General features: G+C 42.3%; 9 protein-coding genes across 9 annotated transcripts; 3 read left to right on the top strand and 6 right to left on the bottom strand.

The window, feature by feature from the left end:
- Nucleotides 1-107: 107 nt before the first annotated feature.
- On the top strand, nt 108-471 carry Bfra_003070 (uncharacterized protein; the record flags this gene model as incomplete). The annotated part of the gene is given in 2 exon segments (XM_037333482.1): nt 108-448; nt 465-471. The coding sequence occupies 2 exon segments, from the start codon at nt 108-110 to the stop codon at nt 469-471; spliced, it is 348 nt and encodes a 115-aa protein (XP_037195610.1).
- A 1,331-nt stretch (nt 472-1,802) lies between these two features.
- On the bottom strand, nt 1,803-4,391 carry Bfra_003069 (putative dna repair and recombination protein rad54 protein; the record flags this gene model as incomplete). The annotated part of the gene is made up of 1 exon (XM_037333481.1): nt 1,803-4,391. One exon carries the CDS (start codon nt 4,389-4,391, stop codon nt 1,803-1,805), a length of 2,589 nt encoding a protein of 862 aa, XP_037195609.1.
- An 891-nt stretch (nt 4,392-5,282) lies between these two features.
- Nucleotides 5,283-7,748, bottom strand: Bfra_003068 (putative polyketide synthase protein; the record flags this gene model as incomplete). The annotated part of the gene is made up of 5 exons (XM_037333480.1): nt 5,283-5,921; nt 5,977-6,077; nt 6,131-6,159; nt 6,505-7,187; nt 7,254-7,748. The coding sequence occupies 5 exons, from the start codon at nt 7,746-7,748 to the stop codon at nt 5,283-5,285; spliced, it is 1,947 nt and encodes a 648-aa protein (XP_037195608.1).
- A 290-nt stretch (nt 7,749-8,038) lies between these two features.
- On the bottom strand, nt 8,039-8,465 carry Bfra_003067 (putative polyketide synthase protein; the record flags this gene model as incomplete). Its single annotated transcript, XM_037333479.1, has 2 exons — nt 8,039-8,256; nt 8,303-8,465. 2 exons carry the CDS (start codon nt 8,463-8,465, stop codon nt 8,039-8,041), a joined length of 381 nt encoding a protein of 126 aa, XP_037195607.1.
- Nucleotides 8,466-8,564: 99 nt separating this feature from the next.
- Nucleotides 8,565-9,252, bottom strand: Bfra_003066 (putative mfs multidrug transporter protein; the record flags this gene model as incomplete). The annotated part of the gene is made up of 4 exons (XM_037333478.1): nt 8,565-8,733; nt 8,760-8,829; nt 8,882-8,991; nt 9,092-9,252. The coding sequence occupies 4 exons, from the start codon at nt 9,250-9,252 to the stop codon at nt 8,565-8,567; spliced, it is 510 nt and encodes a 169-aa protein (XP_037195606.1).
- A 1,889-nt stretch (nt 9,253-11,141) lies between these two features.
- Nucleotides 11,142-12,131, top strand: Bfra_003065 (putative mitochondrial carrier protein; the record flags this gene model as incomplete). Its single annotated transcript, XM_037333477.1, has 1 exon — nt 11,142-12,131. One exon carries the CDS (start codon nt 11,142-11,144, stop codon nt 12,129-12,131), a length of 990 nt encoding a protein of 329 aa, XP_037195605.1.
- A 358-nt stretch (nt 12,132-12,489) lies between these two features.
- Nucleotides 12,490-13,413, bottom strand: Bfra_003064 (putative short chain dehydrogenase protein; the record flags this gene model as incomplete). The annotated part of the gene is made up of 2 exons (XM_037333476.1): nt 12,490-13,292; nt 13,347-13,413. The coding sequence occupies 2 exons, from the start codon at nt 13,411-13,413 to the stop codon at nt 12,490-12,492; spliced, it is 870 nt and encodes a 289-aa protein (XP_037195604.1).
- A 1,282-nt stretch (nt 13,414-14,695) lies between these two features.
- Bfra_003063 (putative integral membrane protein) lies at nt 14,696-16,035 on the top strand (the record flags this gene model as incomplete). The annotated part of the gene is made up of 4 exons (XM_037333475.1): nt 14,696-14,866; nt 14,918-15,420; nt 15,488-15,558; nt 15,611-16,035. The coding sequence occupies 4 exons, from the start codon at nt 14,696-14,698 to the stop codon at nt 16,033-16,035; spliced, it is 1,170 nt and encodes a 389-aa protein (XP_037195603.1).
- A 6,040-nt stretch (nt 16,036-22,075) lies between these two features.
- Bfra_003062 (uncharacterized protein) lies at nt 22,076-23,119 on the bottom strand (the record flags this gene model as incomplete). The annotated part of the gene is made up of 1 exon (XM_037333474.1): nt 22,076-23,119. One exon carries the CDS (start codon nt 23,117-23,119, stop codon nt 22,076-22,078), a length of 1,044 nt encoding a protein of 347 aa, XP_037195602.1.
- Between the last annotated feature and the right edge of the window lie 196 nt (nt 23,120-23,315).

Below are 23,315 nucleotides of genomic sequence, written 5' to 3'. Positions count from 1 at the left end.
ATGGATTTCAACTGGGTGGCCGTCATTGCGCATATGTTTGTTCTCTTTCGGCACTAGGACTCGGTATTGACTTTGCGAGTGTGCGATTCTCTCTTCATTTTCAGATGATGTCCCAATTCAACATTGGACACTTCTCTTCATTCTTTCATCGTGCATGGAATCTCGTTTATACATGGGTATTGATATGGTTGTTCAAATGGTTCGGTTTGAAAGAATTATATATTGCCAGGCAGTTACTTTTCTCTTCTAACCGGAGAGATATGATTAGTATGTATGCAATACAGAGACTCTTCATGATACTGCAATTTTTTCTTGGTGAATACGTGGCATTCGTAATGGTAACGCAAATGTTTTGCATTGCATTGATGGGTAAAGCAGGTCATTTGTACAATGTCTCATCGGGTGTACGACTCGGTAATCTAGGTATCTTATATCGAGGCTGGATGTGGTATGTGGTACGGCAGGAAATAACTTGCTCATGATTTCATACGCACGCCACGGAGATACACAACATGTATTTCGCTGTGTATTTTGGGAAGTGATGTCTGGAGGAGCTGAGATGTGGAGATGTGGAGGGGTAGAGTGGAAGTATGGGGTATTTCATTTATGTATATACGTATGTGCATGTGCATGTGCATGTAAACTTGGAGTTTTAAAGATTTTTTATTTTATTTTTTTTAAAAAAGGGGCGTAGGAGGTCGATTTTGAGTTCGAAAAAGACGATATGATGGTTGTGTACTAGAAAGAAACAAAGATACATTGATATGGTGGGGTTGTAACTTGTATTTGTATTTGTAAGAGGAGAGGGAGATGAAGATGAGGGGTATGGATTTATGTATGGATTTGTGTGTTTATGACAGTATTTATAGAAGTATGCACCTGTGTATCCATTTGATAGTGGTAGTGGTAATGGTAGTGGTAGTAATGGTGTAAATAGTGGTGTAATCATTGTTTCTACTAATGTAATGTGATGAATTGTGATGTGGCTAAAGTTTTGATGGGTGAGTATTTATCTATCTATCTAGTAAGTGATTGGCTTTTCTGATTCAGTTAATAGTGGCGAAGAAGTGATATGGTAGGGTTTGTGGTTTGAAGATTTGAAGGTGGAATTGTGAGAGGAGGAGGATGAGGAGGAGAAGCTAGGATATGTAGGGAATAGAACCGGTGGATGTTTGTAAATTGTAAATTTCGAATTAGTTATCTGATATATAACTTCTTACGTATAATGTGGTTGGAACTTGGAAGGAGCACGTATGAAACTTGGGTGTGAGGAATATGGGATTGTGTTATCTCTGTACTTCTATTTTGAGGTAATGTGAGTTTGTGATAAAATCTGAGGGCTGTGATATGCCGTTTGAAATTGGACAGTTTCTTAATGCTGATTTTAATGTCGATGATTGAGCATCTGGTGATCCTGAGGTGTGCGAGGGGAGTTTGACTAGGTAGGTATACAAGTAGACACAATACTGGAGGGGTTTTTACTGTTGACCTTTGACTCTTATTTTGATATGTGTGAGATATTTGGATAGCAAATGAAGCAGTCAGTGATTTTAGGAGGTCGAGAGAATTGAAAATCAAAATCATATAAGTATTCTAGGTACTATAATCGCTTCTGTCTATCATTATCATGCCAAAACGCCCGCTCGAGAAAATACTACAAAGGAGCTTAATTCCCTCCGAGTCGTCGTTGAATTCCCAAACAAAATTAAGGATGACAAAAAAAGTATGCTCCAATTCCGTGCATCAAAAAACACCCAGCATCCGTTCCAGTCCCATAACCCTATACACTCAACTTCCCTCTCCTAATGACTTATGTACTGGAATACTGCACTAACATCCTCATCTCCACACTCCTGTCTTAACAACAAATCCTGTATTGTTCCCAACCCTGCATTAACAAAATGATTCCATGTACTTGTATCACCATACATCATAGCCTGGGCCTTTAAGAACTGTTTCCCATCCGGCTTACAACGTTTACATTTGAACGTATCATGAGTATCACTCGTCGTGTCTTTCCTATATTGAAACAATTCTCTCAAAGAATCCAGACTAAAATGTCTTTCGACATCTTCGGCAGAATCAACAACACAGGATGAAAGCGATTGTTTATGGGATTGACGTTGGAAGATCTTTTCTTCAATGGTACCAGTGGCGATGAAGCGATATACGAAACAATCCTTCTTTTGGCCATCACGCCACACTCGAGCGAGAGCTTGTTGATCAGCAGCTGGGTTCCAATCGGGATCGAAAAGGACAAGTCGATTGGCTCCGATGAGATTGAGACCGCATCCTCCGGCTTTACTACTTAGCAAAAAGACAAATTCCTGACCATTCGGATCGTTGAATTTGTCAACTAGCTTTTGACGCTTCGTTACATTCATGGTACCGTCGAGACGTAGAGATCCATAGCCGCGGCTTCGACATAATTTATCAAACATGTCAAGGGTTTGTGTGTAATTGGAGATTAGCACGATTTTATCATTGGTATCTTGACGGATGCGTGCAAGCATGCGGTCGAGAACTTGCATCTTTCCTGAATACCAAGGTTTGATATCACGATCGCGACCGCGGCCATCTTTTGGAACGTAGTCTTCGGGCCAGTATTGTTCACATCCGGGAAGGTCTTCGGAAAGATTCAGAAGATCAGGATGATTGCAGAGCTTCTTGAGCATGCCGATGGCTTTGAGAGGTTGACTTCCTTTTCCTCTCAGAAGAGCTTTGATGTCTGGACTAGTGATGAAATGATTATATAAATCGAGTTGAAAGGGTGCGAGACCGCAGAAAACGACGTGTTCATATTTGACCGGTAGATATTTGGAAAGAATATCGTTTGTTCGGCGAATAATAAATTTGTTGACGACGTTGAGAAGTTCTTTGATGCATTCGTCTCCCTTTTGTCGATCTTTATCGCTACCAGCCGCATCTCGACCACGTTGAATTGGTAATTCATATTTTTTACGGAATTCCATTCGAGTTCCCAAAAGACCTGGATTGGCAAAGCTGACCAGGGAGAAATATTCTGTCAAGTCATTCTGTATTGGTGTTCCAGATAAAATAACTCTCCTAGTAACATTGAGACTATTCAATGCTACAAATGTCTGGCTGTCTCCATTCTTCAAACGATGACCTTCGTCACATAACATCAGTCCGATTTGAGTATGCTTGAGTTCATCAACATAAAGTCGTAAAGTCTCATAAGAAACAATGATAACTGGCCTTGTAATGGATCGACCACTAGCTATAGCCCATTGTCGTAATTGCTGGATAAGTTCCTCCTTTGAAGCTTTGCCATCAATCGCAAATGGTTGGATGGCATCCGGACCTAGCCACTTGACCAATTCATTCGCCCAATTCTTGACTAAACTCGACGGACAAGCAATGATTGCCTTGTTGATAGTAGGTTTCCCGGCATCGGTAGATTGCTTCAACATTGTCCACATAAGAGTAATGCATTGTAGAGTCTTTCCCAGACCCATCTCATCTGCCATGATGCATCCATTCGCCCTATCATCCACCATACCAGTGACGCATCTATACATGAACTTGACACCTTCAATTTGATGAGGTCGCAAAACTTTTGCGAGTCGGGGATCAATAACAACCGGAACCTTAGGCCGTTCACCTTCCACAACCTTTTTTATCCCCAGTATCTCCGCCAGACTTTTATGTGCCAATGGGGCGTCCAATTTCAGTACCGGTTTCTCGGGTTCGCCATCCTTCTTCTCGGTCTCATTCTTCGCATCTTCTTCCTCTTTTTTGGCTTGTTCTATACTCCTGGGCTTCTCATCAATCGTAGGGTCATAAAGAACAATCGCAAACTCGCCACTAGGGTCGTGTAAAGGTTTCGCAACAAACACCGCTCCCTGTCTCAGTCCAAGTGTTGGTGGCGGTCGATTAGGATTATACCCTCCTTCATCTTTGTTTATCAATGGTACCGAAAATCGTTTCCTAAACATAGTATCCTTATCCTTGACTTGGAAAACAGGAAACTTATTTGATTCTCTATTCGCAAGAGCTAGTCGATCCTCATTTGTCCAAGGTTTATCTCCATCTTCCGTCTCGCCATCTGCACCTCCATAATCAACCTTTCGCCGCTTTCGAGCGGGCTTTACAGAAGCTCGAGTTATCGTCGCTGAACCAGGACATCGGAATGGTTTTACTAATTTATCGACGGATTGAGGAGTTCCGCCATATAATCGTCCTCTCTGTGTCGAAGGAGGAGCATTCTCCTTATCTTCGCCCGATGTGACATGAAAAGCTTGTTTGAGCCGATCCGTTGATTGAGGAGTACCTGCAAGTCCAATCCTCTTTTTCCCTGCGAGAGGAATTGAGGTTCGCGCCTCTGCTTGCGCGTTAACAGTCTCATTTTCACTCGGTGGCGTTATCATTATGTCGTCGATTAAACAGGTCCTATGTCCTGAACGCACTGCTGTGACACTTTAAACACCCAAATTATTGTTTTAATCAAATTGTGGTCGCGGATTTGCAATTTGATGTTATTAGATTTCTTGATGTGGCGTGGCGATAGAGAGAGAGGGTTGAATGTTGAACGCGTCTAAACTTCGCGAAAGCACGTGACTGCACCCAAATACAGCACTAGTATTGTTGGTTCCTTCCGTATCATCCTTTCGAATTTCATTCGCTGTGCTGAATCCAAAACCATCTTGACTTCCTGTATCGTTGTCAATTGCAAAGCAACGTTTCATAATATCTCACAGGTAAACATTTGTGATTACTTCGCTTGGGGTGAAAGATATCATTGATTGGTAGTTTCCCCTCAACAGTCACCACCTGCGATACTGCTTTGCCCCTTTCAACTCTTTTGCTTTCCTTCTATTTGGCATTGCATTCATTACATTGAAAATATTCGTAATTATTCGGGAAGTAGTCCACTTCATATCTATCATGGTTCGATAGCTGTTTTGCTGATTGAAAGTTCTTTCTATAGATATTCATGAAAGTGCATCCACCATTGAGGAGCAGCGATTGTATAGGTATCATTAATTGAAAGCCAGCACATACCATTATCGTTCACAATCTAGTGCTTGTAGGATATTTTGGTCACTTTCACGATGTTTGCAGAATTTGTAGTGATGAGCCACGAAAGGCTCGAAGTTACAATTGCAATCTTACGCGGCTGTTAGTGTGAGCACTTGAGTGCTCTTATGTGGCCGTGGATACCGACAATTTCCAACATATATTAGGCCAATCGATTAAACAATCACACAGTTGTTCACTCAGTTCTTTCGAAATGAACTTTTGGGTCGCCACCGTCAAACCTACTGCCAAAATTTGGCCCCAAGAATTTCAAACACCGCCAGACCCGCCCCCATCTCCCGCCCGAACCAACTTCGTAATTTCACCGCTGCTAATGAATCTATTCCGTAACTTTCCACCCGATTCCTCAACTCAATATCATCTTCTGGTATGCCTAAAATCTTTGATAAACTCGAGCGTAAAGCAATAGCTACTAGAAGCCCGGCCTCCGCAATTGTGAGACAAGCGGCAAGGATGTTCTTATAATTTGGACCCGCTTCGTTTGCATCTTGAGATACTTTGCTGAGTGCATTCATTTGGTGCAAGGGGAGGAACATTGGCTCGTAAAGATAGGAAGGAACTGTTTTACCTTCTGCAATAATTTGGGAAAGAATTCCTAGGCCAGTGATGACTTGGCTGTGTATTGGCGATTGAAATCGCAATATCACGTCACAGTAGAGGTCGAAGAGTGCGAAAAGCTTTTCTAGATCAAGCGGTAGAATTGACCCAATTTGTTGGAGTGTCTCCCTTACGCCAGGGGTTTCGGTTACAAAACCCGCACCCAGTACAACACCCAGGTCAATAGCGGTCGCTTTCTCACCATTGGATAGACGGAATTGTGCGAGGGCGTCTTGGTAGGTGTTTCCCGCTGCGTAATTGGACTGACCCACATGTCCGATAATTCCAACAGTTGATAAAAGGAGGATGAAGAAATACATCTCTTGGGGCAGAACAGTATGTAGATTTCATGATCCTGAAACCTTGGGGTTGACGCAATGCTCCCATTCTTGAAATTTCATATTGACGAAGCGAGTATCCTGCATATTGTTAGTTTTTACTAAGCTTGAAGCGATTAAAATTTGTTACATACCTTGAGTACCATTGCGGCTTGAAAGCAGCCTGTAATTGTGGCATCTTTGATGCGCATTCATCAATCATGCTTTGTGATGACGCCAGATCTGTTATATCGCACTGTGGGATCTCGACCCGAACCCCCTGGCTTTTAAGCTCGATCAGTAATTTTTGTGCCTCGTCTTTTTGAGGCCCTGATCTTGATACCAGAATAAAATTTTGTGCGCCGCTGGCTACCAACCAGTAAGCGATACTACGACCTAAACCACCCAGCCCACCAGTCACCAAGTATGTTGCATTCGGGTCCATCGCGTAACTTGGTCTAGATTTCAACGACGTCTACTCAAAAATTAGCCTCGCATTTCTCATATACAAAAAGAAGATAATGCATACCAGAACTTTCGCTTTCTTTCGAACTCAACGACCATCTTTCCAATATGCTTACCGCCTTGCAATGCTCTAAGAACCTTCCTCAGGTCCGAGATCGATAAAACCTCTAGAGAATTGAAAGGTCGCAGCTTGTTTTCTGCTATCAACTCCATGATCTTGCGACAGGGATTCGACATTATCAGAGGTCTTTGCGCTGCCATATCATCGAGATTCACGGCTGCAAACATGGTATTCCTTGCAGAAGAATACATGTCAAGTTTCCCACGCGAAAAAAATGTCTCCCATCCGATCTCTATCATTCTACCAAATGGTGCTATGCATTCCCAAGTTACTGCAAGTTTCTCTCCAAAAACAGAATTGACAACAATGTCTACCCCTTTGCCCTGTGTCATTGTCATAATTCCATCTGCGAAAGCGTCATCTCGACTGAAGAAAATATGGTCTTCTCGAATATCGTACATCTTCATCAGGTGTCGTTTCTTCTTTGCACTGCTGACTGTTACAAACACTTCAGAGCCCAATAGCTGAGCAAATTGGATAAGTACTTGTCCAGTTCCACCAGCACCAGAATTGATCAAGATATTTTCTCCCGGCTGCAGTGAACTGATCTCATTTAAACTATACCAAGCGGTTGTGAATGCTACTAGAATAGATGCAGCTTGCGAAAATGTCAGACTTGTAGCAATCTTCATCGCAAGAGTCCAGTGACATCTCGCGTATTATCTAAAGACATTTCGGCCGATCATCGTCACACGATCCTCTGCGCAAAACTGTGTGCAGTTTTCTCCAACCCGAGCACCTGCCCTTTCACAACCATAGACATCACTAGCTACCTTTCCATTGATCTGGAGAAGATCTCTGAGGTTAACGCCTGCTGCGTGGACTTCTATCTCAACCTCGTCTGCGCCCAACGGTTCGGATATTTGTCGGTCTTCAATAAATTCAATAGAGCCGATAAGTCCTGGGGTTTTGACATTAAGTTGTAATGGTTGTCCTTCTCTGAATTCTTGAGTCTTCTCCACGCAGTTTGTTCTCTCAAAAGTGTGATTATTGACAATTGTGGCTTCTGAAACGCGGTTGATACCAAGAAATCCGTCCATGTATTCTGGTTCCAACTTACTTGTGCTTTTTGATATGAGATTGAAAGTTCTAGCTATATTTGTGGTATGCCGCTCTATCCGCTCCTCTGTTGAATCCTCCAACGCCAATGCGGTAAAGGGAACTCCGAGAATTTCTTGCCGCAGCATGCGTGCAAGTCCCAGAATCGGACTGTAGTCGGAATTTATAATGTTGCTACCTCCTGATGTGACGCAAAGAATTTTACTTGCGGAAGAAAACAGGGTTTGGATCGCTTCAAATTCTTTTGCGGAAATGTTTCGGATCACCGGGCGATCGAGTTCGATCAAGACAATTTATGTTTTCTTAAAAATTGGGTAATGATGCCAAATCTATCAAAATAGACAACTCGCCGAGCAATTCTCCCGATTTTTTCACATGTTGCTCGAGCTTCTGCGCAACCTCGGTCTGAAGTCCGGATTTATTGTCCAAAACAAGCTTCCATCCTAGGCTTTGAGAAGAAATCAATGCCCCTGTAGCTGTTGTCATCAAGTTGTTTCATAACTTCAATGGCCATCGCAAGGACACCAGCTGCAGGATACAAGATGATACCGTTGATTCTATGATCTTTTGCCCAAGACATATCGTTCAAGTTAATTTTTTTGATGTACTGCGAGTTTGTCTCGTAACAGAACCGAACTGTATGTAATTGATGTGTGAGCTTTCTTCACAGATGTCAGAATACTGCGTATAGGTCCTTGAAGTGCGGCATGAGGACCAATCTCAAGCCATGAGTTGATTGAAACTTTATTCAGATGACTTTGATCAAGCTTTTCCCTTACTTCCACAACTGTGGACTGATTATAACACCGCTGAACAGCCCCGACGAAGTCCACTTTCGAGATCATGTTTTGCACTCAGTACTACGAAGTGCAAAGTACGTCGGCAGAAATGATATCTCCCATCACAGAGGAGACCATCTGATGTTTTGCCGGACTAGTTCCTCTCTATATTGTACTAATCAAGTGCAAATATTCGGACTCAACTTGCATCATCTGAGGAGAGTTAAAACCAACGCTAACTTGTAGCTTCCGGGTGAATATTTGCCGGGTTTTGAGGTGTGCCACAAGAGACTCAACTTGAGTCACAGGTCCTGATATAGTTGTGCATGTTGGGCTATTGACGCAGCTTATTGTAAATACAGTAGCCACAACAGAATCAAGTTCTTCCTTCCAAAAATATCGCCGAGCTTCGCCCAGATCATGACAAGACCTATTCACCACTTAAAATTTGAAACTAGCATGATAGGTTTTTGGTCAAGTACCAGCGTATGTGAGAATATTAGAAGTAAAGAACCATGAAGCTTCATCGAATCCTTTTAACTCATTGGTGATGGAGACGGTAGAAGGAAGTACTGAAGAGCGATGACTCCATCTGAGCCGAAAAAATGCTCATACTCAAACTACAATAGATAATAATTAGATAGGGTTAGTAGACACCCTTTTCGATAGCAGACAAAGCATGGTGGGCATACGCTAAAGTGATTAGATGCAGCCTCCATCCAGAGGTATATTCACCCTCGGACACAGCTTTGTTGTGATGAAGATATCTGCTCACAGAAGTCGTTCTAAGCTCAACTACTGAGCCAACTCTGCCGATTCTTTCGCTCGACTTGATATATTCGAGCTCTGTCATTGGTAATGGTAATAATGTCAACAGCAAGTACACTGATTTTAGAGTGGGCTGCAAGTGAAAATACTGTAAGGGAGTCGGATTGAATCTACATATGTGCCTGGTAAGCTGTAAAACGAGCGGCAGCATACAACATAATGTTTATGATCTCTGTACGTATATTTTATGGCTCCCAAGGTTATGGCACCTCTTCCGTGTACTCCTCCCTCGGAGTTGAAATGTTGTGGTACTGTACTACAACCCAATGCAAGTTTTCAAATGATCGCCAATATGCGGTGCAACGTGGCTGCCACTGTTAAACCAAAATTGCACGAATTGATTAGAGTTTCACAATTATGTAGTGGAAGACGATAATATAATTTGTACGAAGCAAAGCCTGTAAGATCTGCCAATAAACTACTTGCTGGACTTAGAGCTCAGAACCGGTGTACTGAATTCGCAGCGGAAGCATAGTCAATCCAATCGAGAAGCCACATGGTTTCAGCCAAAAACATCCTGTTAAAGGATTGCATCCCATGACCTATGTACGCACTTCTTCTCTTCCCCTGTCTTCTATCATTCGCAGCCGCACCGTTCCCTGTGTACCATATGCCTCTCAACTTCTTAAAGGCCTCCACCACAAGATCTCAGAAATTATCGGTTTTCCTGCCGATCCTCATGTCTGACCCTTCTACTGACATACGTTTCGGGGGTACAGCCTTTCTATGTCATATAGGGGCTTCAATCAACACTATAGTTTGTGTTTGAGGTTTGCATAATGTGACTGGGTCTGAACTTTGAACTGAGTCACCATAACTTCTCCACTCCCCTCTCTTTGTGCCACCGATGAGATATGAGATGCCTATCTCAAGAGGGAAACTTCTGTTTATTTGTAGCATGGAATGCTTCTTGGCTCTCCATATTTGTATAGTGACATCGCTGATCCAATGTTGGTCAATATTAGTTCCTCTTGAGATGGAGCCTGAACGAGTGATCACGAAAATATGTAAGTTACGTAATTACAACGCTTCGTGTTGACATTGCACACGACTTTTAGACTTCCAAAGCAAGATTCTGTCCCTCATAGGGGAGAAGGGGTTTGGTTTCAAGCATTTCTGTATTACTTTCTGTCCAAGATTTAGTGCGAAGCCATTCTAGGTATTTGTCGGTGTCGTCTAAATTTGTGGACCTCTCTGTATGTAAACAGAGCCCTGAGGCCTTCTAGTGATAGGATTGCAATTCGTGTGAAGCAAGGGCCTCCAATTCCCAAATGGGACAAAAGACGCCAGCCCCTGAGTTGCTACCCTGTTCATTTTAATCTATTAGAATCAAACATCATAGGAGGTCTAGCAGGATTTAGTTGATTGCCGTTGTGTATCGAGTAGAGTTTCTTGGGTGGATACTCCAGCTACACGCTGATTGATCCCTTCATCTCTGTCTGTTTGGTTTGGTTCGGATATTCATTATTCCGTTCCAGAGAGCTAGTGCTTTGCCAAGGAATATACCCCGCCAACTTATATTTCCCGATTCTCTGTTTGAATGTCTCGGGTTCCAGCAAAAACGAGCGAATGGATTCACATTATTGAGAGTCTAAGTCAGTACCGGTGGATATCTTATACTGAAGTGCAAAGGCGTCTCCCTCACTTAGTGCCAACTATGATAGCTAGCTTTCTATCATAGACAAAGCTGGAATTGAGCGAAGGAACAGAACAGTTGTTTACTGTATATATAGTGAAGCAAGCGACACACGGCTTTCAGAGAAAGTACTGGGTGTCTTAAAGCGGGAACCAATTTACAGCCTATCGGCAATTTATCCCTCAGACTTCAGTCGACATACGATCCGTTGATCCGAGACATGATCCCACGATAAAGACAATTGCCAATACCCCTTTATTATCCACAAAGATCGGACAATGTCCGCAGATTTCTGGGCTGGTTACATTAGTGGTGCCATCAGTATTATAATCGGCAATCCTCTTGATCTCCTCAAGGTCCGTCTCCAAGCCTCGAGCTCATCACGTGCCAATGGTCTCTCTCCGATTCTCACCCCGCTCACTTCTACTCCGCCTACTACCGCTTTCTCAACCCCTAGCTCCCTTATCCGTGGAACTGCCGCACCCATTCTCTCAACAGGTGCTCTCAACGCCCTTCTCTTTGTAACTTATAACAGAACACTCTCGTTGCTCCACCCTACTTACACCCCCAACCGTCCGGAATCCGTATCCCTATTCTCGACCTTTCTTGCAGGCACTATTGGTGGTCTCTGTTCCTCTATTGTTTCTACCCCAACAGAATTGATAAAATGTCGCGCTCAGCTCTCTAACCCTCCCGTCTCTTCCCTTGCGATAGCTCGCTCTATTGTATCTACAACCGGAATCCGGGGTCTGTATTTCGGAGGTGTAGTTACCGCGTTGAGAGATAGTATAGGTTACGGGTTTTATTTTTGGAGCTATGAGTTATCATCGCGTCTTTACACTTCTTACGTTCTCTCATCATCGCCAGGAATGGAGGATACTACCAGTTCTAGGGACGAAGCAATCAAAATTCTTCTCTGCGGTGGCGTAGCCGGTGTGGTGACATGGGCTAGTGTTTTCCCCCTTGACGTTGTAAAAACAAGACTGCAAACTCAAATTCTCTCTCCTGCATCGGTTACGGAAACCACACCCCTTCTTATCGGATCTCCACCATGTAATCCCAGAGGAGCCTTAGAAATAGCAAGACTAGCATACCACAATGAAGGCATGGGTGTGTTTTTCAGGGGACTTGGTGTATGTAGTTTTAGGGCTTTCATTGTGAATGCAGCACAGTGGACAGCATATGAGTGGATTATGAGGGAGCTGGGGGCCAAAGGTGGGATCGATACTGGCGTCAAGGACAGAGGCAAGAGTGAGATTCTGATTTAGAAAGGGATGATTCGACTTGAAGTTTTATTTTGAAGATGAAACTTTTGAAGATGCTGTAAACATAGAGGAAGAGGAAGAGGTGGGAAGTCGGACAAAGGCCATGACAAAAGAATAGAGATAGGATACTTGGATAGATGTTATAGATTCGGACTGAGAATTAGGTGTACAAATTAAAGCCAGACAAGGTGCTCTGGTGGTACCACCGTCAAGATAGCGGTTAGCTCAGTTATATGAAATCCAGTCAAATTTCAAGATTATCTTGTCTGCCACTTGGTAATTACTCAACGTTAAAGTTTCAGCCAACACGAATTAACTTGTATTCTAGATAAATGTCGACATTTACACGATACTAAACATTTTAAGTGCTAAAACATTGACCGCCGTTGGCGCTGACAACACTACCGGTCATCCATGCACTCTCTGGGCTACAAACCATACCAACAACGCTAGCAATTTCTTCGACATATGCTGGACGACCACCCCATTTCTTGCCAACTGCCTTGACCTCTTCGGTATCCCACTCACGTACACCTGACAATGGGATCAACGGACTCCATTGTGCTTGAGCTGCAAGCACATCGTCGCTACATTGACGGAACATATCTGTGAGTACCGAACCAGGGTTGATAGTGTTGACGGTGGCATTTTCAGCCAATTCTCTTGACCAAGTTCTTGTCATAGCCTCAAGTGCACCCTTCGTTCCATTGTAAAGCGTCAAGTATGGAGTGCCGACCTTTTGTCCGATACTTGAGACGTTCACAATTCTTCCGGATCGATCTGTTGGTAGGTATGGTTTGCATGCTCCTGTAAGCAAGATAGGAGCTAGCACATTGGTCTCATACGACTTGATAAAATCCGCGTGCGTAACTGATTCAAGAGGACCAATGCCAATCATAATAGCAGCACAGTTGATCAGGATATCAATTTGTAGCTTGTTGGTTTTGGCATTTGGAGGCATCTTTGAGTTACATGCCTCAATGATGGCTGCGCAGCCTTCAGGTGTAGAAATGTCAGATCGACATGGTACGGCAACAACTCCATGGTTCTTAGTAAGCTCTTCTGCGAGCTCAGCAGCAGAGCTGTCAGAACCTTCGGTTAGATAGCTGATTAAGATGTTGGCACCCTTAGATGCGAGGTTTCTAGCAATACCAGCACCAATGCCTAGAAACAAAATCAGCTAAGACATTGGGAAACGGGTAATCTATCAATCCTTACTTCGTGCTGAACCTGTTACAATCGCAACCTTGCCTTCATGCACTCGACCGGTGTTGTTAGAAGCCATGTTGAATATTGGATCACTAAAAAATCTTTGGTACTGAAAATCTAGTGCGGGTTAAAGGTAAAACGTTAATTTTCCAGAGTAAGTGACGGGAGGAAGAAAAGAAGAGACTATCAACCCCCCACGTTTGCATACCAATGTATGAGACCCATACCATGGGTAACATGCCCATGACACATGATGGTGGAGCAAAAGGTTACCGAAGGGGCAATGAATGGCAACTTTAATCAATCCCATGCTGCATTCGTGAGATTTTAGGAATCGTCTCCGCCCGGGGACAGAAAAGCCCAAGGCCCCCTATGCAAAACCTCTCTTCACTGTGGGGTCATTGGTGGTGACCGTTGGGAATTAATATCCAAGATCTTGCATTGTACAGATAGTACACCGTACAGAGCCTGTCAACTTGTCAATTGACTGGGGACTTGATCATTCCGTCCACATGGATCTCACGGCAAAAAACCTTTTACATCTGCAAACTATCTAGTAGGTAAGAATTAGAGGAATCCTTAGAAAATTTCACGTTGCACGCAAAATTCTGCAACGAAGCAGTTGCCAAGCCTACTAATCGAAATGAGTACGTGGTCGTCATTAGCGAATCAACGATTGTGCCATGTTTTTGTCATCTAGAACCTTCATTTCATGTATAATATCGAAAATATACCTCTATTAAAGTTCACTAGTGACAAACGGGTAATCCATGGCTCATCTCAGAGTTTCAATACCTGGCAATATTGTAAAAATACAGAACCAATCCATCAAACTCAGAATTCTCACACTAGCCTAAGGAGGAAGTCAGTCGTTTAACGACGACAACTAAAAAGTGGAACAAGCCCTGTCAAATTTCATAGAGCAGTTCTCTATAAGGCTTTTGGACATTCAAGATTGGTCAAGGTGCAATCATTCCACTCCACCGCGATCCGGCCCACCCATTTTGTAGTGGATAATGTGGGGCCAAATATGAAAGGGGTGGAAAGTGGGATCATTTTCACCGCAATAGAAAACGAAAACTCTGGAATCCCACGAAAAGGCTCGTCCTCTCGGAAGCAAGTGTGCGAGTCCCAGATCCGGAATAAACGAGGGACATCAGTGGATAGTGTATAGAATATCTTGTTTCCGGAACCCTGGGGAAAATGTCTATGCATCGGATCCTTGTTCATAATATAGACTCCTTCAGACTATAGAGTATGAAGAAGTACATCATGTCGTTGTCTCCAGATATGATGATACGATTCTTCACAAACACACACCACGCTTCTCTTTGAACCAGAATCGACTCGACGCGCAAATGGCCGATGTCGATGCTACAATACTTCCCCTCGAAGGTTTCCCTTTGGCAATCTTCGCCGTGTCTCTTGTCTGCCTTTGTATTTCGACGATTACCATAGTCGTAAGGACATATGTCAGAATTAATGACAATGCATTCGGCTGGGACGATAAATTGATAGTCCTGGGACTGGTAAAGTCACTCCAGCTTTTCAATTCTCAACTTGAAACTAACTTTTACTAGATCGTTTACATCGCCGATGTCGCTTTGGCTTGTCATGGTGCTCGAGTTGGCCTTGGTTCACATAATAGCAGGCTAAATACCTTCTTCTCGGTACAAGGCACAAAGTACCTCATGCTATGGATGATGCTATATATTTTAGGTCTGGCAATCATCAAAAGCTCGATTTGTGTGACTCTCTTGCGTATAGCTAGCGCGCACAAGACGTACCGATTTTTCGTCTTGAGCTTGCTCGGTCTCACCATCGCGACATTCTTGGTGACTTTCATTGGAATTCTGTTTCTATGCAGACCTGTGGCTGCAAATTGGGATACGTCGTTGATAACAGAAGGAAAAGGGACATGTTCGGGCATGGGCACAATGATCGCATTGAGCTATACCTCGACAGCTTGTACCATTGTGACAGATTTGGCTTGCGCAGTGTTCCCTGGTGTAATGCTGTATAGGACGCAGATGCCATTGGGAAGGAAGATACAAGTGGGCTTGCTTTTGTCATTCGCTTCTGTGTAAGACAATTCCTCAAATCCTTACTGCCTAAGCGTTCGGTGTAACTAACCAGAGTCTTTCAATTAGTGCTTCAATATCGACAATGATTCGAGCACCGTACATTGAAAACTACCGCACTCCCACAGATAACCTGCTCTGTAAGTTATTCAACAGTGTTCTCTAATGACAATAATGCTTATAGATCTCTAGACTATACCGGTTTCATCGTTCTCCTATCCAACATAGAAACAGCCATTGGTTGTGTAGCAAGCTCGATTCCTACAGTCGGTCGCTTTTTCATGCGCAACAGCGCCACAAAAAAATCAACATCCGAACCAGATGGCCCAAAAGATCTCGTCACTTTTGGTAGCGCACCGATAAGTGCCCGACACAATACCAAAGGTCGAGTCTTTCGCAATCCTACCGACACCGGTACAACATTCGCTACAGTGCACGCACACGGAGATGGAGATTGGAGTAGACTGCACGATGGAGATTCCGATCACAACCCGGAACTAGATGCTCAGCAGGGGATTCGCGCAGATTATACTTATCAAGTAGAGCTGTCTAAGTCGCCGAAACACAACCAGTCAGAATCCGTCAGGGAGTTAGCCCATGATGGATCTTCGTGTTAGACAAAGGGAAAACCTCTCTCTCATTCTTCTATTTTGTTATTTATACCCAGATCATTAAGGCGCAAATGGCGGGGCATCTTTTAGTTGCGAAAAGTTAGACACTTATTGCATTGTATGATTAAAGAAATATTGACGGCTTTCACTATGTTATAAGAATCTATCGTATTTGCTCCCATGTTTTCCTAAAATCTTCAGAAATACATAAGTGGGGGTAGCCAGACTCAAGATAAGCGAAAGATTATGGCGAAGTATATCCTTCATTGACAAAACTCAAAACTGTGGACCACAGAGCAAGTGCTATTTAAGCGGCCATACCTTTATTCCAAGTAGAAGGTCACAAAAACAGATCGGCACGTACAATCAGTGGCAAAACCTGTGTCTATCGATTATTCTATGGAGCCTCATGACATTGAAGATACTGGTGGCGATCAAATACGGAGTGAACATGCGGTTAAAGTTAAGCCTTGCACTTGATCGCCGTGAAGATATTTTTACTTGAAAGCGAGAATTGAAATGACACAAATACCAAAAAGCCACTAGAGTTGATCCCACACCTTCACTCTATAAATCGCCCTCTTCATGCATCTTTTCCCAATGCATTATATAGACGGAGCGCTCCAGCCATCTGACAAGCAACGCTCAGATCAACATTGAAAATTATCCGCCTTATGTATTGAAAACTATCGTTATCCACCACCCCGAAACTTTTTATCAAATTTGGCCAACCTTGTGCCAATTCAAAATCCTGCCGCGGCGACGGTGACCAGCTTAGTACGGCCTATGCGTAGGTTCCCGCACGTGTAAGGATATAGAACTGGACTCTCATCGTCGGCCAGATAGCGGCGTATGCTCTTTCTCCATGGTGGAGAAAGGTGGGTCAATGAGTGGGCGGAAGATGAGAAACGAAGTGATTGAGACGAGTGGATTCTTTCCACTGCAAAGAGGGGATGTCGGGTCACCACTACTGTGTAGGCAGAGGGATTCAGTACAGGAATTGAAGGAAGACGAAGACATGTGAAGCATGGCACATGAAAAATCTACCATACTTGAAAACCGAGAGGAATTCATATCAAAAACAAAGACGAAGCCATGGGATAACAGACCGGTCTGCGACTATAAGCGTGGTACCCCACTGAAACAACAAAAAGATTTTTCTCGACGTTCCATATCAAATTATATAAATGGTGAGATGGCCAGACAGAACGGAAAAGCATAAACTAACTTGAACGTGGCAGAGTCATCCAAAGCCATATCGAAGTTCTTGTTGGTACTTGAATTGATGGTTATGAGTTATTGGAAAGGCTTGTGCGTCAATAATTCTGAACTGACGGATAGGCAAATAGGTAATTGAAACTTTAACGCCGAGCTTCAAAAGCTGAGTTGAATGCACGTGCAGAAAAACAGAATGCAGAAAAAAGACAGATTTGAGAAGTCGAGAAATCTCGGTTTTATTACAGATTTGGATATACGGCTGCAAAAGCTGGAGCGAGCTTCTAATCGTTAAATTTGAAGCGACTTGCTGACGGGCGTGTCGTATATCGTATTCTTCCCATTCTGTATATATAAGAGGGGAAGATATTGTTCCTCGCCTCATTCCTCCCTAAAAAATCAAGTCTGTGGCCATAATCTCAAAACTACCAATATACTCTACGTAGTACGAATGTCATTTATCGCTTAATCGACTGACACTCTTATACCAGTCTCTTAGAAGGAAACGTTGCCGCATACTTTAGTTTGCATGAGGCGCCATCCGGAAGGTATATACAGAATAATCCTTGCTCCTTACTGGTGGTATACTCGAGCTATTTTCACCTTATACCAAGTTAAGAAAAGACGGACACGAGTTGCGAGTTACACACTGTATCGGCTTTGGTCTTGAGTGCAACATTAGGCGTAATTCGCGTAAGCAACTGCGGGTGGCTCGGAAATTTTTTACTTCTTGACTTTGCGAGGCGCATATCAAAAGAACCACACCCAGCCTCGTCTTTCAGACTACGCTTCAGCATCTTTTGCCTTTCTTTGAATCTTACATTTGTTACCAAACTTCGATCGAACTGTAAACAAAATGTTCAAGTAAACGCTGAAGCATCATAAATTAATTCGGGCAGCCAAAAATTGCAGCACGAAGAATACTTGGCCACGCTCACGACTCCTCCGTCCCCATACCATGGTTATAAAGGTACGGTACGTAGAAAAGTCAAAGATATAACATGCAGGTACAGGGGAGGTTTTGTCTAATCAGGAAGTACCGGGTAAAGGGTAGCAGAACCTGGTAGAATACAGCATGCAGGACAACTGCTGAAGTGTTTGGATATGGGCCGAGCCTCGGGAGGTGTGTTGGACCGAATCTCGGGAGACCCACCACTACCCATTTATGTCCTGGATGAGTACACTTGCCTCGGACAGTTTGGTTTTGGGTGGGAAAATAGGGTGAATTGAAACGATCTGACGGTTATATTGAGGGAACAACATGGCAAGACGCAGTGATAGAATCAATGGGGACACTGAGGAACGAGAAATACTTTCTCCGTGATCTATTCTGTTCTTATGGCACTCGATTTGGCATGTGATATTTTTCTGCATGCGTGAATCATTTTGTGGGTGGAGATGCGAGCCGACCGATCAGAGGTTGAAGATGCAGCAAAGCACACAATGGGCTGGTTGCAGTATAAATACAATCAATCCAATCTGATTCCCAAGTCAGATGCTGTCACTTGGCATAGTTTACTGAAAATGTCACATCAAACTGCATAGCCTCGTCGTATTTTGAACCGAGTGACGATCAGTGATGGAGTAATGAAATGGTCAATGTTCGGCAGAGGAGTATGAACCTGTGGATCAGTAGTCAACAGCTCTGCAGGCACAAAACGTAATAGTGACGTGCAGTGGTTACTTTGTCGAACCTCGACATTTCATTTCAAATCAGTGCAACGGTAAGCCAATGGAGTCACTAGTCATATTCAGACCGTTCCTCTCAAGCGTTCAAATATCGTCAGCCACAAGATCTTCACTTTGCAAACACCAAAATGAACAAACCATCCATGCCTTCGATTTGAGAGTTCATTCCACACGAGAGAATATGCTATGAGAAAGGCCAATGCTCGATATAGTTTGAGCTCGCCACATAATAACACCGACTTTTATCGCATTTCTCGTTGCGCATTGATTGGAATGCATAATGGGATGCTGGTAATGGCAGTTAACGGATTGTGGATAAGTGGTTGAGAGGGACCAAATGAAAGGCGAGAGGGGGAAAAAGTCATAGTCTAATTTCCAAATAGCCATGTAGAAGTCAAAAGGGTGAAATTCGTTTTGCTGCAGTTATCAAACGTATTTCATTCTTATAGTTCACTGCATGGCAACTGGGAAGAATACGTACAAATTTCAATGGACATCACAAGAAGCTTCCTCCTCTAGTGACCGAATTTGAGTGAGTACCTTTGGAAAAGTCGTCACAGCTATTACTTCTTCTTAAAGCTGAAATAAGTCAAAAGCTGAATTTTCGTTTGATGCTTTCGATTCTGTGATTTTATCTGTAGCTGTCTCGTGATTTCAATTGATCAATAATATCAAAACACGCAAATCCGAAGACTTATTTCGCTGCCTTAAAGACTTTGTTGACATCTTCCAGTAGGACGGAAAAACGAAGCATTCCCAAAAAAATATATACTCTTTTAAATATTCAATAATAAATCTTGTAATCATCAATTTAAATCAAAAACAAAATGAGTTATTCGAAAATCTTTCGATTTACCATGAGAATTATTTTCAATATTGTTCGATATCAATTGATTTGACTATAAGATATTAAGCTATGAGTGTTCTCAATGTATGATTCTATTTGAGTGATTTGGAGCCCGTTCAACGACTACCTCACACAAATCCTGATCTTTCTGTTGGCTTACGAATTGACTGACCTGTTTGAGAAAATCTAAGCATATGTATAGATTTTGGTTTGATACTCAAATCATAAATCGTCCGAAAAAAGCCAATCTGATGATCACCTTGATAATTGAGGGTGTTACGTTTGACGACCGGATGATAATTCGAACGTTGATTCCAAATTTGAAGGAAATGAAGCTGTTCGCTTATCAATCTCGAATGAAGGAGTTCTATAGGTTTGAATTTGAATATTCGATAAAATCGCTGTTTCCATTCAGAATTCAACAAAAATGATTTCATTTGAAAGCTAGCAATTGAATATTTCTGAGTACCAAGCTTTATAAGATGATAACATTGAATGATTGAAAGAAATCCAAGTGAAGTTAAAAAGCTTGAAACCCTTTCATTTGGCTTCGAGATTCGAATTGATCTAAGCCACAAGAATATGAACCACCCTTCAAAACAGTCTCTCCAGCTTGATCTTAATTTCGAAAATTTGATATTGATTAAAAATAATAGTGATTTGTATGCCTACTCACAAAATTAATATCTGAATAGACTCACTTTTTATAATCTGGTCCCCAAACAGTGATTTCAGAAGCAGAATCAAATGCGACGCTAATTTGATCCACAATCAAAATCAGATTCCGGAGACCGTTTTTTCCACTCACACATGAACACATCATTTCTTTTGTTAAAATATATATCCAAATAATCACGTGTCTTTCATCAAACAAACACACTCAAGCGGCTTTAGCTCACTTGGGAGAGCGCCAGACTGAAGTACACTTCAGTTCATTAATCTGGAGGCACTGTGTTCGATCCACAGAAGCCGCATTCTGCGAGTTGAGGTAAACCTCGACCACTAAACTTTTTTGTCTTTTTAGCTTTTTCTATTCTGGAACTGTGAGGTAGGTGGTTGTTCGCTCTTTCTGTTTTGGAAATTTGATGGTTTTTTGGGGTTGTGTAACATCGGGTAGTTGTTCCGAGGTTACCCCATATTTATTTGGTACGCTTGATTTCTCAGGTAGCTTCTACAACTTCATTGAAAACATTCAGATGTTAAATTTCGAATACTCAGCTTAGAGAAGTTTCTTCGATTCTTTTATTTCAAAAAAGCTCTATAATTCGATAGTACTCTTGATTATATCTAACTTGTCTATAATTCTGTATATAATAAATAGACTCATTAAAGCATTTCAAAATCAATACAAGAATTCTCTCTTTCAATTAAAAACAAGCACACACACTACTACTACTCACTCGCTCAAAAAGATATTCAATCCTAACTCAAAACCGTAAAGTTGAAGTTTTATCATAACTATCTATCTGCCTACCTATCTACCTACCTTCAGCAAAAATTCAATGACATTACAAAATCGCGTTTTGAAAGCTAGTCAAGAAATCAAAAATATCGGGATATAACATAGGGGTTTGATTCGATAGACGTTTACATACAACGTCTCTGAATCACAGGGACTTACTTTTTGAATAACAAATGCATAAATTCATTCACAACCAATCATTGATGCCCTTCACATCTTTCTTCCTGTAACGAGTATGCCGCGTCTTTTCTTGTTCCTGATAATACAGTGTTTGTTGATGTCAGCTATCCTGAGGATTTATCAAGTTCACAATCGATGAATGTACAGGGTACGATGAGGAGAATTAATGGGCCGACTGATATATCATTGGTAGGTTCTTTTACAAGTAAATATAGAATATGTATAAAGGCGCAAAAGGTGTTTCAAAAAGTGTGATTAAACTCATTAATTCATACATATGAGAGACCGCTCATGTTAGAACCTCATGCATCGTCCAGTATAATATCCTTCGACGAGTTGTACCTCATGAGCTAGCCATGGCCATACTGCTCCAGACTATGCTTATCCGGTTGACTTGCTTAACCTTCCATTTCCAGACCCCTCTTCAGTATCACCTCTGTCATATCTCATAATTTGCATCCAGTTCTTCAATCCCATGGAATATCCAGCAATACACCTCAGATAGTCCATAAGCAAGCAGCGAAACCATAAACTCAGGCTCATAAACCCAACCCAACCCAACCCCCGCAATGCTTCCAGCCTTAACTCCGACCAAAGCACCGTAAACATACTCATGCATTGAAAAGCAAAATGACAGACATGCCTACCACTAATCAAAATAGCGCAAGACTTCCATCACGAATCTTCCTCTCGAAGGCCACCTCTCCATAATTTGAGGACAATACATCTGTACATTGAGTACCAACCATCACAAAATGATGATTCACACTATTGTAACCCCTATCGATCATAACCTTATTCACCCATTTCAACCAAGTCCTAGCATACCCGATGTCTACCCACTTTCTCTTTTGTCTTGCCGAGAGATGCCGAAACTTGATTTCATTATCCCGGTCGATGATTGCTGAGTCTCTGATTTCGTTTATGACGACGTAGATGTTTTTCAAAGAGGGAATCTTTTCTCGAATATATTCGGATGCTTCAACCTGGGTGAAAGCATTTTGAGGGTTATCGGTAAGAAATGTTCGACGCAATGCCAAATTTTGAACCTTTTTCATGTGAGGACAAGAGAGAAGAGTCTCGTAAAGAATTTTGGATGCCTCAACTTGTTTGGTCAAGTACAAAATGTCGGTATGAAAGTTGACGTATGTTCCGAATGCCCAGGTATTGTGCGTTCGCGAAAGATACCATTCTCGGGATTCCTTGCAGACTTGTACGATATTCGAGAACGAGAGATGTGATGTGATTGAGTCGGTGATCTTTCCAGTATTGCGGTCTGTGTTATTTAGATGATGGACTTTTGGGAGGAGATCTTCCGCGAATGCGTATTCCCAAATATCAAGTCGAAGTTCGGCTGGCAGTTTCTTGAAGGAAGGAAAAGTGCGGTCACCAAGTTGTGTATTCGGACTCGATTCGATTTGTGGATACCGAATATTACGATATTCCGAGAGGTTTCTGCAAGTCAAGCCTTTCAATAAAAATGATCTAAGCTCCCATAGATCCAATTCATGAAAAAGCTCTATTACACCATTGTAATCCTTATGGTTGTGATGTTTTCCCAATATGATATTAAACCATTGACTTGGCCACTTGGAAACCATGTCTAGTTTGTCAGCCATTTGAAGATCAAGCAGATTTTTGAGAGACTGTTTTCCAACATCTATTTCTCTTTTCGTTTGCGGGCCAACAACCTTCATGATTGCTGATTTGAAAGATATAGAGAAAAGTTAAGTGGCTGCTGGAATGCGTTGTATGTTTGAGAGATCATAAACCAAAGAGAGTACAGTGGGAGCAGTGAAGATAATAAATCTATACACTTTGTAAAGATATAATAAGTACCTTGATGATATTGAACCCAACAAGGTTGCTGAGCGTGAACGTCCAAAGAATACT

Source organism: Botrytis fragariae (genome assembly GCF_013461495.1).
Source record: "Botrytis fragariae strain BVB16 chromosome Unknown tig00000012, whole genome shotgun sequence".
In the NCBI taxonomy this organism is placed as follows: Eukaryota; Fungi; Ascomycota; class Leotiomycetes; order Helotiales; family Sclerotiniaceae; genus Botrytis; species Botrytis fragariae.
Note: the sequence above shows the minus strand (reverse complement) of the source record. Positions and strands in the feature narration are given on the sequence as shown.